Genomic DNA, 20,075 nt, shown 5'->3' on the forward strand with positions numbered 1-20,075 from the left:
CCGGAATTGGAGATGTCAGTGTGAACTCATGGATTTTGGTACATATATGCAGATTTGGAGCACTGGTGACGCAGTGGTTAAGACCTACAGCTGCTAACCAAAAAGATTAGCAGTTCAAATCCACCAGGCCACTCCTTGGAAACACGATGGGGCAGTTCTACTCTGTCCTATAGGATCACTACAAGTCGGAATAAACTCAAAGAGTTTTACCTAGACATAGATGCACAGATGTAAATATGTGTGGTATGTATGTTTGTATGTATGTATACCCACCACCATCTGCCACTCTGTCGTGCTGTGGTGACATGTTGCTAGAAGCTACGCCACCAGCAGGGTCACCCATGGTGAACCGGTTTCAGCTGAGCTTCCACATTAAGACAGACTAGGAAGAAAATCAGCCAGTGAAAATCCTATGGATCAAAACAGAATACTGTTTGATATTGTACTCCTGGAGGAGCCCTGGTGGTATAGTGTTTAAGAGCTTGGCCGCTAACCAAAAGGTCAGCAGTTGAATTCACCAGGCGCTCCTTGGAAACCTCATGGGGCAATTCTACTCTGTCCTATAGGGGCACTATGAGTTGGAATTGACACAATGGCAACAGGTTTGGTTTGGTGCTGGAAGATAAGCCCCGTAGGCTGGAAGGCACTCAAAACACACAGTGACCACAAGAATGGCCAGCATACCAACAATAGTGAAGACAGCGCAGGACCAGACACGTTTTGTTCTGTTGTGCACGGGGTTACCATGAGTCAGAGTAGATTCCATGGCAACTAACAACGAAAACATGTATGTACATACAGACGTTCCCTACTTCTGTCCGCTGAAAGGGCCTAGAGCAGCGATACCCCAACAGCAGGAGCACGCCCATATCCAGATATAGCTTCTAAATATCATCCTCCGCTAAAAGAAATGAGAACTCCTTAGAGAAACTGCTGATTTCCAGGGCAAGGGCAGGTAGAGTATAAAATGGGCCTGGAATACCTTGCTGTGCCAGAGAGCAAGAAAACGCTCAAAAACGAGGGAAAACATCAAGAAGACACAGACGCAAACTTAAAGAGACTCCCACAAGTCATCATGGATTATAACCCATTGAATAAAACCGATCACAAGTCCATAAAGATGGGTGGGTGGATGGATGGCATGCAAGGTTGATGAGGAATGGGATATTTATAATTTCAAAAGACCTCCCTATAAAATGCTTACAAATTACGAAGGAAAAAAGGTGAGAGGCCTGAAGACACCACCTCAGTTAAGTAAATGATCAAAGCGAACATGACCAATAATGGGTCAAATGGAACCACGTCCCAGTTGATAGGGGGTAGTGAGAATAAGGCACCATCGTTTCTGTGATATTCCTGCCAAAGATGCATACATTGACTCTAACCATAAGGATCAGATAAATCCAAGTTCAAGGACATCCTACGAAACAACTGGCATCAAGCCTTTAAGATCAGGAAGGTCAAGAAAAGCCTGAGGATCTGTTCACCATGGACTGCCAGAAGACCAAACAAATCTATCCTGGAGGAAGTATAGCCAGAATGCTCTTTAGGAGCGAGGATGGAGAGACTTCGTCTTATATACTTTGGACATTTTATCAGGAGGGACCAGTCCCTGGAGGAGGACATCATGTTTGGTAAAATAGAGGGTCAGTGAAAAAGAGAAAGACCCTCACTGAGATGGACTGCCACCGTGGCTCCAACAATAGGCTAAAACATATTAACGATTGTGAGGATGGCACGGGACTAGCCAGTGTTTCCTTCTGTTGTACACAGAGTCACTTTGAGTCGGGACTGACTCGACGGCACTTAACAACAACAAAGAGACATGACAACAAAATACACTCGCTTATTCTAATTGCATCTTTTTGCTATAAAAGATATTATTCAGACAACTGGCAAAACTCAAATGGGGTCTGATGATGAGATGGTAGTAATGTATCAATGTGAATTTCCTGACACCGATAGTTGTATTGCTGTTAGACAGGAGAATATCCCTGTTTTAGGAAATACACGTTAGAGTATTTGGGGGTGATGGGGCAACAGGTTGGCAACTTACCGTTTTGTTTTGTGTGTGGTGAAAACATATACACCAAGACTTTCACCAACACAACAACTTCCACACCTGCAATTTAACGGCATTGATTACATTTTTCCCGTTGTGCCACCATTACAGCTATCCTTGTCTAAAATATACCACCACCTTTAACATAAACTCAATGCCCTCCAAACAAAAGGCAACTTACTCTTGAATGATATGGGGCGGGGTGAGGTAAAAAGTCTTTGTACTGTTTCTGTCACTTTTCTGTAAATTTGTAATAGTTCCAAAATTAAAAATTAAAACCTGTTTAAATGAAAACAATAAATATGTTGTGCTACATTATCAGATAAATTCTGATTGTTACATACCAGCACTGTTACCAGCAAGACCCAACAGTCCTGTTTTAACTCAGGAGGGACCATAAATTATTTCAATGGGAATGGGACTCTCTGTTTAATCACCACCTATGTTGCAGTGCTCCAAGGACACTGGGATTGCCTTCCAACCCCAAACATCCGAAGCATCTATAGACACAGAACATATCCTCAGCCCTTTCCACATCCTTGGGCAGCCCAGACAGCTCCAGACTATAAATTACAAGAGGTAAACAGCTTGTGTTTCCTTCACGACTGTATATTCAGCACCCAGCACAAAAAAAAAAGGGGGGGGCTCAATAAATCACTGCTGAATGAATGGCTGAGATTCTGGCAAGTCTGTTTTGCAGAATGCTTATCCCCTTGCCCAACATCATTCATGGCAGGCCCATGTTCTGACTAGCCTGCTACTCATGCCTTTAGTCAAAGTGAACCAAGAGCTGAACAAAGTGAAGACACTAACTTGGAATGGAGAAAGCAGCAAGAGGGCCACACTCTCACCCAGAAAAATAGCTAATTGTTCTAGCTCATATCTGCACAAGGCTTTAATATTTCCAAGCTTCTTTCCATCCATAATCTTGCCTGGTCCATACAAAGGAAATAAGCTACAGACCTCCAGGCTAAGTCAAACCCCTGTTACACACTGCCAGTACCTTGTGCCATCTCCTTGATAGACCTGGAATAATCATAACTATAGAGTGCAATGTGTGATTACTTATTTAGTATTTGTCTCCCCCACTGGACTGCAGGCTTCAGGAGAGCAAGGGCTGAGGGTTTGCTCACCGATATCCCAGTGCCTCACACACAGCAGACACCCCAAGAAGACTGGCTAAATGATCACATGGATGAACAAATGGTTGGATGAATGGATGGATGGATGGGCAAGTGGCTGTGTGAATGGATATATGAATGAATGGATGGGCAGATGATGGACGGCATGGGTGATGGATGGATGGATGGGTGGGTGGATGGGTGGATGGGCATGTGATGGATGGCATGGGTGATGGATGGATCAATAGACGGGTGAGTGAGTAGGAGGGTGGGTGCATGGATGGGTGGGTGAGTGGGTGGATGGATGGATGGATGGACAGAGGGCATGCAGATGGATGGGTGGACGTGTGGACAGATGGGCAGGCAAGTGGGTATATGGATGAGTGAATGGATGGCCAGTCTTGATCTACCCCCAGCCACCCAGCCCAGCTCTACCTGCTGCTGCTGGGCCCGGAGGTCACCAATCTCCTTCTGGTCCTCCTCGTGGAGCCGCTTCATGTCCTCCCATGACTGCTGTAGCAAGTTCCGCTCCCGCAGTAGCTGCCCGTTCTCCCGCCTTAGCATGTCCACATCATCCTTCAGCTGGGTCTGGTCACTCAGAAGCCGGCTGTGGAGTGTGCTGAAACCCCCCGCCACACACACACAGATGAGCCTCAGCCAGCCTCCACTCCCCCGCAAAGGCATCACCAGCCCCTCAAGGTGCCAATACTCCCCACACACGAGACGGGAGCCACCACAGCCAGGTCCTCGGGACTCAGAGGCAGGCCAAAGCCTGGGATCGGCCAAATTTCAGAAGGACCCAAACCAATTTTTTAAAATTTGACACCAAAAAAGGCACATGTATGAGATCAAGAAAAGGAGATCAGCCTCTACCTCTATAAACCTGGCACCTCCCAGTTCTGAGGCCTGGGCAAATATCAGCAGGTACACCCTCTGAGGGGCACCAGAAGACCAGAGGGGAACTTGCCCCACCTGCCTGCCATGAGGCCACGTGTTGCAGCAAAGTCCCTGAACAGTGACTGAGAAGCCAGTCACCTGCCTGGCCCGCTGCCAAGTGTTTTACATCAATTTCACGTCTACCATGCTTCTGAAGCAGGCAGTAAGATGGGGTGAAGGATTAATAGTCTTATTTTACACTTCGGAAAACTGAGGCCCAAAAGCAGAAAGCCATTTGCTAAGGGCTGAATGCTTCTTAAGTGACAGAGACAGGCCCAGATCCAGGACTCCTGGCTCCAAGTCGAGACACAGAAGGGCAGAGGGCAGCTGTTGCATGGACGCTGGGAGCCCTTGCCAAGCAGACCCCACTCACTGGTAGAAATCAGTCTCCTTGGCCACCTCCTCGCACCTCTTCAGGGCGTTGGTGTGCTGGTTCTGGAGGCTCTGCAGGTCTGACATGGCCCGAACACACTGGATCTTCAGCCTCTCATAGTCAGGATTCAGCCTGTGGTAGGGCCTGGCCCAGAGAGGAAAACAGCCCCGTGAACACAGGCCCTAGATTTGTACTGACAATCGGTGTCTCTCAACTGGGGAAGCATGCCCTGCCCCCTCCACAAAGCTTTCTGGCGTTACTCTGGCCCAGCAGTTCCCAAATATTGGTCTCCTATCCAACAAAATCACCCAGGTGCTTGATAAACCCAGATGTCTGGGCCTCACCCACACCATCAGAATCGGAACCCCCAAATGAAGATAGCCTTGGTTGTCTGAGCTCCCCCATACACCTAGAAAGCTGAGAAGGTATAGTCTTGTTCACTAGAAGCTTCCAAGAAACCATGCAACAGGCCTGCAACACAAAGCAGGTCCGCCCACAAACCTGTGGTGGGACCCCAGCAGTCCCCACAAGGGGTGAAGTTTGTCCTCTTTGGAACAGTGATTCTCAATCTTGGGTACACATTAAAATACCAATGCCCATAAGGGGAAAATGCAGAACAGAATTTCAAATTCTCATGGAATCTAGATTTTCTGGAGCCACTGAGGCTGCATGAACCCCCCAACCTAGTGCCTTGAGATAATCTTTAACCTTCAAATTTAAATCAAAAATGTTCCCTGAAGTCTTCTTTAAATCAAACACTAGTTTAGCTTGGAAACCCTGGTGGCATAGTGGTTAAGAGTTTGGCTGCTAACCAAAAGGCTGGCAGTTTCAATCCACCAGGCGCTCCTTAAAAACGCTGTGGTATAGTACTCTGTCCTATAGGTATGGTCGCCATGAGAAGGAATCGACTCAACAGCAATGGGTTTGGTTTTTTGGTTTCAGTTTAGTTTGGTTTAGTAAAGACTGTCTCCTTGAGCACTGTGCTCTTTTAAAGAATTATCTACCTTGTCATGAGACCAGAACTGGATGTTGCTCGGCTCCCATTACGGAACATTTTGATCAAAGATTCTATAGAAGAATCCTGGTCAAAAGGGAAAAATGCAGAACAGGTTTTCAAATTCTCATGGACTCCAGACTTCCTGGAGCCATGGATGGTGGATGAACCCCTGAAAATATTGTCCTGAGATAATCTTTAAATCTTAAACCAAAAATACCCCCTGAAGTCATCTTAAAACCCAAAAATAGTTTAGTTTAACTAGTAAAGAATGTCTGCCTTGAGCACTGTGCTCTTTCATCTGTCTTTATCGGATCAAAGTGACAACAGCAACTTGAAAGATTAGACAGGAAACTGAGGGGACAGTGAGTTTATGTTAATGGGGGACAAACAACTCAGAAAGGAGAGTGAGAATGGTTGCACAACTCAAAGAATGTAATCCACATCACTGAATTGTACATGTAGAAATTGTTGGATTCCTTTATGGTCTGTTGTGTAGATTCTCAACAACAACAAAAATGAATTATATTTTTTAAAAAATTGTATGGGATCAAATGAAAACAATTATGCACAAATAGGACAGTGATAAATTAATTCTGATGGTGGAAAATAATTATCTATATGGGATCAAACTGACAATAGTAACTCAAAAACTTAGACAGGAAGCTTAGGAGCAGTGAGTTTATGCTAATGGGAGGAACAATCTGAAAAAGGAGGGTGAAGAATGTAATCAATGTCACTGAGTTATACGTGTAGAAATTGTGGATTTGAGTATGGTCTATATTCACAACAACAACAAAAATTAAAACAAAAAGCAAAGCCGATGAATGAAATTGCTGTCAATAAGATGTCATCTGCAAAAAGCTGAATTGGCAAAAGTTGTGTAATAGATATATTTACAACAACAACAACAGAGTAGCTACTAAAGCTACTTACGTACAAACACACACCTCATGGGATTTAGTTTCTTGGTCTGGAGGTTTAGGGTCATGGTTTCATGACACATCCCCATTAAGTGGCCTAATATCATCTTTAGTGCTTCTGTTCTACCTCCTAGTTCATCGTGTAGTGCCTAGGGTCTTAAAAGCTTGCAAACCACAGACAATTGGTCTCTATTCACCTGGAGCAACAGAGGAAAAAGGGAGTCAGGCATTGGAGTATATGGAATGTGTGGCTAACTGCCTCCATGAACAACTGCCTCCTTTGCCATGAGAAAAGAAGAGCTGGATGGTGCCCAGCTACATTACTGAACATTTTGATCAAAGATTCTATAGAAGAATCCTGATCAAAAGGGAGAAAAAGCAGAAGAGAATTTCAACAGATTTTCTGAAGCCCTAGAGGTTGGATGAATCCCCAAAACTACTGCCCTGGGATAATCTTTAAACCTTAAACCGAAAAATCCCCTGACCAAACAACAGTTTAGCTTAACTAGTAAAGAATGTCTGCTTTGAGCATTGTGTTCTTTTAAGAGCTATCTATATGAGATCAAACTGACAATAGCTACTCAAAAGATTAGGCAGCTGAGACTAGAAGGACCCCAGAGGCCACAGTCCCTAGGCCTTCTATTAGGCCAAGACTAGAACCATTCCCAAAGCCAACTCTTCAGACAGGGACTGGACTGGACTATACAACAGAAAACGGTACTGGTGAGGAGTGAGCTTCTTGGATTAAGCAGACACATGAGGCTATGTGGGCAGCTCCTGTCTGGAGGGAAGATGAGAAGGCAGAGAGGACAGGAGCTGGCCAAATGGACATGGGAATACAGGGTGGACAGAAAGGAAATGTGCTGTCTCATTAGGGGGAGAGCAGCTAGGAGTACACAGCAAGGTGTGTATAAGATTTTGTATGAGAGACTGACTTGATTCGGAAACTTTCATTTAAAAAAAAACTTTAGGTAGGAAACTTAGGGGGCAGTGAGTTATGTTAATGGAGGAGGAACAACTTGGAAAAGGAGGGTAAAAATGGTTGCACAACTTGAAGAATGTAAGCAATGTCACTGAACTGCACATGTAGAAATTGTTGAATTGGTGTATGTTCCACTGTGTATATTCTCAACAACAAAAATAAATAAATTGTTATTTTTTTAATGCCTAGACCAATTACATCAGCATCTCTAGGGGTGGAACCCAGACCTCAGGGCTTTTTAAAATCCCCCAGGCGATCTCAATGTGCAGCCAAGGCTGAGAACACTATCCAGGAGCAGTGTTTCTCAAAGTGGGGGTTCCCAGACCAGCAGCACCAGCATCACCTGGAAACCTGTTAGAGATACAGTTTCTTAGGCCCAGCCCCAGGCCTCCTGAGTCAGGCTGTGTAGGGACGGCTAGCAACCTGTGTTTACCAAGCCCTCCAGGTGATTCTGATGCATGCTCAAGCTGGAGAACTCCTGCCCTACAGCAGGGCTCAACAAACATTTTCTATAAAAGGCCAAGTAATAAATATTTTGGGCTTTTAGGACAGAATAATCTCTGTACAACCATTTAACTCTGACAATGCAGCATGAAAGCTCCACAGACAGTATGTAAATGAATAAGCATGGCTGTGTTCCAATAAAACTTTATTCATAAAAAACAGGCAGTGGGCCACATTTGGCCCACAGGCCTCAGTTGGCTGACTCCTGCTCGAGAGCCTGTGTCTTCGCTCCTCCTGCCTTGTGACATCTGACTGAGGGCCATACTCTCATAAAAACCATCTCCAGGATCAGGCTTTGCAGTCCTGACATCATTCCTCAGGACAAGGCACAGATCATTGATGCTCCTAAAGGAAAGACGTTAAATCAAGGGGGTTAAAAGATTCCCCTCTTCCCTCAAGGTCCCCACTAGCATCACCATACAAGGATAAACTGCCCTGCATCCCTCCTCCTCCCCCATCAAGCCCTCTTGGATCGTGCAGGTGTATAAAGGCTCTTCCTCTGTCGCCCTATGGCCGTCCTCTCTGGTACCTATCTCTGGTTCCGGGAAAGAAGGGGTCAAAGACTTTCTTCCAAAACAACAAAGTGGAATATATGTGGCAAGGGGACAATTCATGTGTTTACAAACTACACAAAGATCCACTCAATAGTGAGGCAGGCTGGGGTCTTCTCGGAGACAGTGGCACAACACAGATGGGCTCACCAATGGGATAAACATATCTATTAAGGCGAGGGGTGGATTTGAACGTGATGGGGATGAAGAGGGAAGCCTATTCTCTCAGGGCTGGAAGGCAGAGGACTACAGAAGGCGAGTGATGACCCAAGGCCATCCAACCAGTGAGGGGACACCACAGCAGGACCAGGCTCCTCGAGCTGCTGCCCAGACCACCCACCAAATGATCATCCACAGAGACATGTGGGAAGGGCCAGGAGGCTGGCCAGGCTCTTCTGTCACAAAGACAAGCACACCACTGTCAGGGGCATCTCCAGGTGTGTGATGGGACGCACCCACACACAAACACGCATGCACGCACAAACACGTACACACGTGCACAAACATGCATGCATGCACACATACACCTTTCAGCCCTACGGTGCCGGCAATGGGCTCCTGCTTTGTCTTGGAGAAAGCAGAACAAGCCTATGCTCGCTGAGCCCGATGTGAGGTGCAGGCCAGGGAAGAGAGGGAGGGGTGCAGCACCGACCCCCAGCTGCTAAGAGTGAGTGCGTGCGGGTGACAGCACTGGTATCAGGTAGTCATCCTTGCCCATTGGGCCTGGGCAGGGGAGCCGGCTGGGGGGGAGCCGGCTGGGGGGGAGCCGGCTGGGGGGGAGCCGGCTGGGGTTACTACCTTTTGTCAAAGGTCGTCCCGTGAGTCGCAAAGGCCAGGCGCTTCCGCAGCTCATTCCTCTCTCGGGTCATCAGCTGTAGCTGAATGGAGAGGTTCTCCACCTTCTCATTGACTTGCCGGTCGGTGAGGAGGGGTGGCGGGGATGGTGCCTTCCCAGTGGTGCCTGGTGGGAGGACAACAAGAGTGTGAACTCACATGGAGAGAGCACTCGTGGTGTGCCAGGCACTGCTGTGGGGTCCTGCCTTGTGTCAGCTGATCACAACCCCTTGTGAGATGGGTGTTGCTAGTGCCCCTTCCACACAGGGAACACTGGGTCCCAGCAAGGAAGAGCTAGAACTGAGGACTGAGCCCAGACAGTCTGGCTCCAGCTGGCATGTATTCAACTAGCAACCATCCCAAACTATGTCACTGGCTCAGGTGGACATGGCTCAGGACCCTGAGGACATCCCCTCCATCCCCAACCTGGCTTTGATACCTCCAGGAGGGTACTGTCTTGGCCCTAATCCTCGCATCCTCGCCTGGTCTGGGAATACAGGCTGTCACTGACCCCTGAGCACAGCATCCTGCCCAGCAGGTGGGGCAGGAGAGGTCGACCTGAGCGCCCAGCAGAGCTGAAGACGCAGCCAGGGAGGACGACTCACAGGGAGCCCAGCAGAGCTCCTAGGGACGAGGCAGCTGGCTCTGAAGCTGGGGCCCAGGGGCTGTGTCCCTTTCCTTCCCGACCAGGCCAGACATGCTGCAAAAGCTCCCGTTCCGATCCTTCCAACAACCTGCACGACCTGCCCAACCAGGCCAGCTGTGCAGGCTTGGAGGGGTCACCCGCAGGCAAGGTGAGCAGGACATGATGCAGGTCGGTCAGGGCCTCCAGCTGCCCAGTCGGAGCGGATCCTAATCACCTGTCCCCAAGACTAAAAACGTCCTGAGGGAACCCCAGGCCTTATGCTCTTACAAAAAACAGCATCCACCACCAGCACCAGGACCAGCACCACCAGCACCAGCACCAGCACCAAGATCACCACCAGCACCACGACCACCACCACCACCACCACGACCACCAGCACCACGACCACCACCACCACCACGACCACCAGCAGCACCAGCACCACGACCACCACCAGCACCACCACCACGACCACCAGCACCACCACCACCAGCACCACGACCACCACCGGCACCACCACCACCAGCACCAGCAGCACCAGCACCACGACCACCACCAGCACCACCACCGGCACCAGCACCACCAGCACCACGACCACCACCGGCACCACCACCACCAGCACCACGACCACCAGCACCAGCACCACCAGCACCGAGACCACCACCAACACCAGCACCACCAGCACCACGACCACCACCGGCACCACCACCACCAGCACCACGACCACCACCAGCACCACCACCACCAGCACCAGCACCACGACCAGCACCAGCACCACGACCACCACCAGCACCACCACCATGACCACCAGCACCACCAGCACCACGACCACCACTGGCACCACCACCACCGGCACCACGACCACCAGCACCAGCAGCACCAGCACCACGACCACCACCAGCACCACCACCGGCACCAGCACCACCACCACGACCACCAGCACCACCAGCACCACGACCACCACCAGCACCACCACCACAACCACCAGCACCACCACCACGACCACCAGCACCACGACCACCACCGGCACGACCACCACCAGCACCACGACCACCACTGGCACCACCACCACCAGCACCACGACCACCACCAGCACCACCACAACCACCACCGGCACCTCCACCACCAGCACCACGACCACCACCAGCACCACCACCACGACCACCAGTACCTCCACCACCAGGACCACCACCACCACCGGCACCAGCACCACCGGCACCGGCACCAGCACTACCACCATCAGCACCACCAGCACCGGCACCACCACCGGCACCAGCACCAGCACCGGCACCACCGCTGACATGCAACGAATCCATTTCTAGGAAGGAAGCACCTCACTGAAATGCCCTGGGAAAGAGTGGAACCCACTGTGCTTTTATACTGAAGGCTGTCACGCATGTTTCCCTGCCATCTCCTCTGCCCTCACGAGGTGCTCCGTGGGGTCACAGTGGCTTCAGCAATCCTATTTTACGGATGTGATCCGGGGGAGCTGACTTGCCCCAAGGACACAGGATTTGTCCCCACAGTGGACCTGAAGACCGTGTGAAGGGCAAGCAGGATATCTTCTGACTCCCTGTACCATCCTGACCACCACCCTCAGCTGCCGCAGGGACAAGCAAAGGCCTTAGACTCAGAAAGTTCAATAAAGCCTCCTTGGTTGACTGGTTGCTCAAACCAAGTGTTCCCCCCCAGCCAAGACAAAAGATGGGCACACGAGCTATGGCCTTGCGCCTTCCGGGGGGCCAGGAGGATGAGGCAACACTGCGGGGACAATCTAGACCATGGTATGAGGTGGGACTCAGCTCTCAGCTCAGCATTTTTCAAAGCTGGTACCACCTGAAAGTAAGGAGCCCTGGGGTGCAACAGTTAAGCACTTGGCTGCTAACCGAAAGATTGGTGGTTTGAACCCACCCAGTGGCTCTGTAGGAAAAAAGCCTGGTGATCTGTTTCCAGAAAGATTACAGCCAAGAAAACCAAATGTGGCAGTTCTACTTTGTCATACGGGGTCCCAACGACAAACAGCAACAACACCTGAATCTAGTACCTCCTGAGGTGAATGTCATTAAAAACCTCTAGGACCCTAACAACCAGGGTTGCTGTGCTCCAGCCCAGACCTTTGGGATCAGAGTCTTCTCTGTGATAGGGCCCGGAATCAGCATTTCCCATAGACATTCTCCCCCTTAACGTGATCCTACTCTACAGCTTGAGAAGTATTCTTCGCCTCTCCCCAAAAGACCCTGGATCCTCACCCGCCCCTAGGAGTTTTGGCAAACAGGCTGGCTACAGCTCTGTGCAGGCTGAGCCATACTTTTCTAAGTTCTGGCCCAGGGTCAGTTCCACCACTGAATTATCTGGCTTGTAGTAACGCGCCTGACTTTCTGTCAAGGGGGGCTTCCTTAGGTGAACGTCTGATATCCCATCTGGAGGTGCCTACTACTCATACTCTAACCAATTCCAGGAGAAAATTAGGTATGGAGGACTGACAAACCCAAGGCAGATAGGTTAGAAAAACTCCCAAAGAGCACCCAGAAAAGGGGGGTTCAACCTGCACATCACGGCCAACCCACACAACAACAGCCAACTCACAGGACAGACTTCTACTCAGTGCTTATGATGGCCCAGGCGTTAATTTAATCCTTACCACAAACCCAGAGGTGAGTTCTATTATTATCATCCTATTTTACAGGTGAGAAAACTGAGGCGCAGCAAGGTTAGACAATTGAATCAAACTCGCACCAATAACGGTGGTGGCACTGGAATGTGAGGCCAGGCAGCCTGGATTCAGAGCACATGCCTTCACCACAACCCTGATGCCTCCCAAATGACAATTGGTAGCAGTTACTTGGTGCCCAGAGTCCCTGGCTGGTGCAAACTGTTAACACACTCTAGCTGAAAGATTGGTGTTTCAAGTCTACCCAGAGACACCTCAGAAGAAAGGCCTGGCAATCTACTTCCCAAAAATCAGCTATCAAAAACTTTATGGAGCACAGTTCTACTCTGATACACGTGGGGTCACCGTGAGTTGGAGTCAACTCAACAGCAACTGATTTACTTGGTGTCCAACAGTTTTTGAAGTATTTTTCACACATTATTCCATTTAATACTCATGAGGAAGACACTGCTGTTATCCCCATTCTACAGATAAGGAAACGAAACCCTACCAAAGTTGGCATGGCCAGGTCTCAGCGCCAGTGACAGAGCTGGGATTTGAACCTCTGTATCTGACCCCAGAGTCCCTGAGTGGTGCAAATGGTTAAAGTGCTCTTCTGCTAACCAAAAGGCTGGCGGTTCAAGTCCACCCAGAGCCTCCTCAGAAGAAAGGCCTAGTGACCTGCTTCTGAGAAATCCGCCACTGAAAACCCTCTGGGGCACAGCTCTACTCTGACCCATGTGGTGTCGCCGTGAGTCAGAACGGAGTCAACAGTAACTGGCTCTTCGGTCTTGCTTTGTTTTGTTTGTTTGTTTTTGGTGGTTCTACCTCCCCCCAGAGCCCAAGGTCTTCACCTAAAAGTTCACAAACGTTTTAATCTTCAGACCTCTTTACACTCTTAAAAATTACTCAGTCAGACCGTCTGTTAGCCCAAGACAGGAACCATTCCCAAAGCCAACTCTTCAGACAGGGATTGGACTGGACTATGGGATAGAAAATGATAACTGGTGAAGAGTGAGCTTCTTGGATTAAGTAGACACATGAGACTATGTGGGCAGCTCCTGTCTGGAGGGGAGATGAGAGGGCACAGGGGGTCAGAAGCTGGCGGAATGGACACGAAAATAGACAGTGGAGGGAAGGAGTGTGCTGTCTCATTAGGGGGAGAGCAACTACGAGCATATAAACCAAAAACCAAACCAAACCCAGTGCCGTCAAGTCGATTCCGACTCATAGTGACCCTATAGGACAGAGTAGAACTGCCCCATAGAGTTTCCAAGGAGCGCCCGGCAGATTCGAACTGCCGACCCTTTGGTTAGCAGCCATAGCACTTAACCACTATGCCACCAGGGTTTCCCCAGGAGTATATAGCAAGTATATAAATTTTTGTATGGGAGACTGACTTGATTTGTAAACTTTCACTTAAAACACAAAAAAAATTAAAAAAAAAAAAATTATTCAGGACTCCAAAGAGCTTTTTGTTTACATGGGTTTTAATCTATCGATATCTACCTGATTAGAAATTAAATAGAGAAAAATAATTGAAATGTTTACTAACTCATTTAAAAATAACCAAAAACCCACTACATATTAGCATGACATTTTTTAACAAAAAAGTAACTATCTTTTCCATAACAAAACAAAAACACAGTGAGAATGGCATTCTTTACATTTGTACAAAGCTCTGCGGCACCTGGCTGAACAGCAGACTAGGTGGCGAGGTTGTCCTGTCTGCTGCGGCATCACACACTATGCATGGAACCTTTGGAAAACTCCACTCCACCCCAGTGGAGAATGAGACCGCAAAAAGGCAAATGATATCTTATTATTATTTTGAAAACAGTTTGGATCTTGCGAACCTCCTGACAAGACCCCAGGGACACTCTACCACACTTCGAGAACTTCTGTTCTCTGCTGTAATCAAGGACAAGAAGTTTCAGAGAAACATCAAATCACAGAATGGAAAGGCACCAGCAGGCCCAGTAACCCGCCTTTGGGCAGTGAGGAATTTTCACCCATTTTGCAAATGAAGCAACGGAAGGAGGCACCCCAGCAGTGGGACTCATTGGATACCTCGCAGCCCACCTCGCAGCAGCCGTTGCTTTGTGCCTCATGCCCAGGAAGGATGAGCCTGGCTCCCTGGCTTTCAGCTGGGTGGACCACTGATTGCGTAGGCAGTGAAGAGAGCAACTGGCATTCACTGAGCACAGCCAAGGTGCTGGCTTCTCTAACAAATGCACCCCATCATTATCCCATTAATCCCCAAGCACCCTACTGGCGTGTGGTCAGCTGGACTGGGTGGCCCCGATAAGCTCCAGGCACTGGCTGTCAGGGGAGAAGGGAAGCAGCGGCAGATACCGGTCATCAGAGGCACGTGGAGTAAAGCCGAGCCACCCTGACCTAGGGAGCTGGAGCCATCCAGGAAAGACAAAGCCCCATGTCCCAGACCGGTGACCCTTAAAGTGATTCCCAACAGGCAGCCTCAGCAACACCAGGAACTTGTTGGAAATGCATATTCTCAGGCCCCAGACCCACGCAATAAGAAACCCTGGGGCAGGTGGTATTTTAACAAGCCCTCCACGTGATGGAAACCCTGGTGGCGTAGTGGTTAAGTGCTACAGCTGCTAACCAAGAGGTCAGCAGTTCGAATCCACCAGGTGCTCCTTGGAAACTCCACGGGGCAGTTCTACTCTGTCCTATAGGGTCGCTATGAGTCGGAATCGACTCGACGGCAGTGGGTGGCCACGTGATTCTGCTGCACGCTAAAGTTTCAGACCCACTGGTCTGGACCAAAGTTTCATTTACTGGCCAAAGTGGGCTTTTTCTCTCCCTTGCTTCATTGGCTGTCCAGTGGCCACTACATTGGAAGGAATCCTTGGTTGATAAAAGGCAGTGCCACCCCTTCCTACCCTCCCAACTACGGAAGTCTACAGGGGACACCCTCCATATTCAGTCTGCACATGGCCCCTGCTCAGCACCCTCCCAGGATTTAGAATGAGAGGGGTAAAGATGAAAGGGAGTCCAGATGCCCGCGCAGCAGCTGCAGCCTTGCCAAGCTCCACATCTCCTCCCAGATGTTCCGCTTGCTCTGGAATCTGACTCAGGCTCTGCTACTGCAGAAACCCACACCAGGACAAGCAACGGTGCCCCTTGCTCCCCACTGCTCCCTCCGTCTGGAGCACCGCTGCTGGAAGGCCCAGCTCAAGCGCCATGAAGCTTTCTCTGATTCCCCTCAGCAGAACGAATTGCTCCTTCTCCTGAGCTATTCATTCCCTTTGTTTTGCATGGGGCAGAATGGCCACTCACTGACCTCTCTGTCTCCTTGGCTAGACTACGATTAGGAAGCACGCACCCCTGTGGTCCACATGAGCACCGGGCATGTGCTACAAGACAAAGAACACCGGCTTCCCAAAAGGGAGGCCTGATTCAACAGGAAGGACCAGGGAAGGAAGGGTCCGAAGGCACAAGTTCCAACAAGTTCCAGGAGCAGCCCTGCCTCGCCAATGACTCACCCCTACCTTCCCATCAACTAGAAGCTACACTTTCCAGGAATCTTCACAGATATACCAGGGAAGCCCTTCAGATCCTCCTGCTGCCAACAAGCTGGAGACCTCTCTGTTTAATAAGTCATGGCTCCTGTTACTTCAATTTGCATGGAATTTACAGCTTGCTTTAGGAATGCTGCTTGCTTTAGGAATTCTCTTCCCCTCCTTAAAGCCTCCCCAGACATCCCAGATGAGAAATAAAAGGCAAATGAGAACAAGATGAATTGGGAGGAAAAAATATCAACTGCCTGAAATGACCATGAATTCTACGGGCCAGTGGGGTTGAGGCCAGGTTACCAGAATGGCCAAGTAGGGGTGGGGGACCCCTCAGGGAAGCCACGTGTGCTTGCTGGTGAAGACTGCCTGAAAAGGCCTCAGGAGGAAGACCCTGCCACCTTTAAGGCTGGAAGCAAAGGTGTGATGTCTTGTAAGCAGGGTCAAGCTGGAGGTGTGAAATGGGAGGGGCCGCATTAGGACCTCCGGCTAACCAGGTGAGCCCACCAGGCATCAGCTACTGCTGGGTAACACCATCGCCAAGTCTTCACCAGTTTTCTCTTCAGCTGAATACAATTTGCCATCTTTGCCCAAATATTCTTTTTAGGGAGATACAAGAGAGAAAGTGGAGGCAATGTCTTCAGTATAGGGACCTTACTCTTGGCTTTCTTTAGGTTCTTGAAGGTAGACCAAACAAATGACATCAGCCAGTCCTCACCTGACCTCATCAGTGCCCCTGTCCAACCTTCTCTAGTAGGCACTAAAGAGGTCCTGTGGCCAGTGCACCTTCACTGCACACCAAGAAACTGGTTCAAACCAGTCAGACATCCTAGTGTCCTTGCCAGGGATTAGGTTAAGCCAATGCATCTCAAACTTGAGCACGTGTCTCCAAAGTTCGTTGCAGCACTGTTCACAAGAGCAAACAGTGGAAATGACCCAAGTGTCCCTAAATAGATTAACGGACAAACAAAACGTGGTATATCCATATACTGCACTGTTGTTAGCCGCCATCAAGTCCACCCCAACTCATGGTGAACCACGCACAACAGGACAAACGCTGCCTGGTCCCGCACCATCCCCATGATCTATACTGCAGACCGTCATGATCCACAGGGTTTTCATTGGCTGATTTTTGGATGTACATCGCCAGGCCTTTCCTCCTAGTCCATCTAAGTCTGGAAGCTCTGCTGAAACCTGTTCAGCGTGACAGCAACACACAAGCTTCCACCGACAGATGGGTGGTGGCCATGTGTGAGATGCTTTGGAGGGAATTAAGCCCAGATCTCCCGTGAGAGTTCTGTCACTGAACCATGACCGACCCCTGGTATATCCAGATAATGAGATTTCTCTCAACCATAAAGAAAAATGAAGCTCTGATACATGCTACGTACGCCACAGATGATCCTTGAAAACATCACGCTGAGTGAAAGAAACCGGATACACAAAAGGACAAACATTGTGTGGTCGGTCCCCCTTACATGGAATGTCTACAAGAGGCAAATAGCAAATGCATAGAGACAAAAAGAGATTAGTGGTTACTCGGGACTCACGGGGCAGGAGGGAAGGAAATGGGGTGTTATTACTTAATGGGCACGGAGCTTCTGTTTGGGGTGAAAAAAAGGTTTGGAAATAAACAGTGGTGATGGCAGAACAACCTTGTGAATATAATTAATGCCACTAAACTGTACACTTAAAATGGTTCAAATGGCAAAACTATGTTAACCACAATCAAAAAAAAAATCTTGAGCCTGCGGCTACAACGCCTAGAAAGCTGCTGAAACACAGAATGCAGGAACCCCTCAGAGTTCCTCACGAGCAGATGTGGGGGTGCAGCTTGAGAGCCTACATCTCTAACAAGTGCTTCAGTGCTGTGGCTCTAACGGCCACACTTCACGAGCCACAGACCCAACTGTGGTCTACGAGAGGAGAGGTTCATCTGTGCCAGGGGACTTCTGGGAAAGGCTGCTTAGTTCATAAGGAGACGCCAGAGGAGACGACCTCTTCCTCCTCAGGGCCATTTGCTCTACATCTGCACCATCCAATATGGCAACCACTAGCCTCACTGGGTTTAGCCACTCGTGGCTACTGAACACTTGAAATGTGGCTAGTATGACTGAGAAACTAGAATTTTTAATTTGACTTTGTTTTCATTAATTTAAATTGAAATAGCCACCTGTTACTGGTATTGACCATACTGGACATCGCAGCTCTGGACACCTTTAGGTGTGGCTGTGATGGCTGGAGCTGGTGGTATAGGCACCGTGTCAGCAGCCTGAGGGGGAGAAACCACACAGCGGAGGGCAGAGCCTGGAGAGCCACATCCCAACATCCTGGGCCCCACCTCGGACTGCTTGTTATGTGAGACAATACATTTCCTGAGTGTTTAACACAGTCTGAGTAGGAGTCTGCTGTTGCTCATAGCCAAAGGCCTTCTGTGGAAAAACGGGACTACATACCCAAAGACAACATCAGCTGCAAAGAGGAGAGCAAACCTCAGTTCCCTGTGAATGTAGAGAGTTTGAGTGGAAGGGATGCAACCAGTTCTCTCAGCATTACAGATCTGGTCACAGACAGTGAAGGCTCAGGCTACTACAGGAAGCACATCAGAGAGAGCATTGCTCTCTGCCTGCCTGCGACTTCCGAGAACTAGCTGGGGGCACTGCTGACTCGTCCACCCCAAAGCTGAAACAGCCTCCCGTGAGCTTAGAATCGGCTGGGGGGTCCCAGACATGATGCCTCTTCCAGGGTCTGCAAAGGTACAGCTGCACAAGAGTAGCTTCCTAGTCGCTTGTAATTCCACCATTAGCAATCGCTGCTGTGGGTGATGCATGCTTCTCTCTGGAGTCCCCTTTTAAAATACAAATGCTCCTAGAAGAGGTGAAACTTTGGGCTTTGAAGTTGTAGCGTGAAGGAGTGGGTCAGGTAACTGTTAGATCATCATTCCTTATTCCCAAGGGGAAGAGGGAGCCCGAGAAGGGCGAGGCATGAGAGAGGAAACAGGGGTACATTCAGGGCTTCCCCAGCCCACAAAAGCCCCACCTTATTCCTGTGCTTACCCTGACTGCCCACCCCTGTGTACTTCCTGAGGGGGTCTGTCCAATGTTCAACATTCCAAAAATTCCATCATGCAAGTGATGTGTCTCCAGGCACCCAAAGCAGGCAGGACAAAGTGATACAAGAACATCAGATCTAAATCATGGTTCCAGAAGGGTCCTTCCTGGTCCCTAGACTGGATGAGGGGACCCTGCTGGTAGCTGTCTTCCCTTTCACTACACTGCTCTCTCGTGTTATAATTCCTTATTTAACTGTCTCCCCCACAGACCTGAAGGTCCACACGCACTGGAACCACGTCTGACATGCTGGAGGGGTTCAGGAAACGCTGGTCAAATCACCGTGTGAAAGGTCTACCCTGGCCAGTTCTGGAATCTCAGGAATGAGACTTTCCCTCTCTGGTGTCAATTTCCCCATATGTCCGTCCACACGAGGGAAAATGAAATAATTGGACCAGATGACCTCTGTAAGCCCTCCTGACTCAAAAACTCCAGGACTCACCACTGAAGGTGTACCCCTCAGAGTCCAATCAGACAACACAAACCACACTAGGGGTGTTCAATAGCAGCTGTCGAGTTGACTCCAACTCATGGAGACCCCATGTGTGTCAGAGTAGAGCCACACTCCATAAGGCTTTCAGTGGCTGATTTTTTGGAAGCAGATGTCCCAGCTTGTGTTCCAAGGAGCCTCTGGGTGGACCCGAACCTCTAACCTTGCAGTTAGCAGCCAAGTACCTTAACTGTCTATACTACCCAGGGACCCCTGGGATGTTAAATAGAGCGGATTTAACACAACGAATTGGTCATAGAGGTGTTAGAAGGCTGAGAGACCATTCTGACCCTCCTGCTAGTATGTCTTCAGAGACAAAAGCAGGGCCTCACCTTATGGGCTTCTGAACCCCATGTTCCAAGAGACATGTCCAACTCAGCATGG

The 20,075-nt window shown here is 49.3% G+C and overlaps 1 protein-coding gene across 1 annotated transcript in view; it reads right to left on the reverse strand.

The window, feature by feature from the left end:
* Positions 1-20,075, reverse strand: part of DLG5 (discs large MAGUK scaffold protein 5) — a 181,808-nt gene that overhangs the window by 78,501 nt on the left and 83,232 nt on the right. The window contains exons 3-5 of the mRNA XM_010589261.3: positions 9,245-9,407; positions 4,493-4,636; positions 3,619-3,802 (exon numbers count right to left, since the gene is read on the reverse strand). Of these exons, the coding sequence (XP_010587563.2) occupies positions 3,619-3,802; positions 4,493-4,636; positions 9,245-9,407 (491 nt within the window). The remainder of the gene's footprint in view (positions 1-3,618; positions 3,803-4,492; positions 4,637-9,244; positions 9,408-20,075) is intronic.

The sequence above is a fragment of the Loxodonta africana genome, chromosome 16, assembly GCF_030014295.1.
Source record: "Loxodonta africana isolate mLoxAfr1 chromosome 16, mLoxAfr1.hap2, whole genome shotgun sequence".
NCBI classification, from domain to species: domain Eukaryota; kingdom Metazoa; phylum Chordata; class Mammalia; order Proboscidea; family Elephantidae; genus Loxodonta; species Loxodonta africana.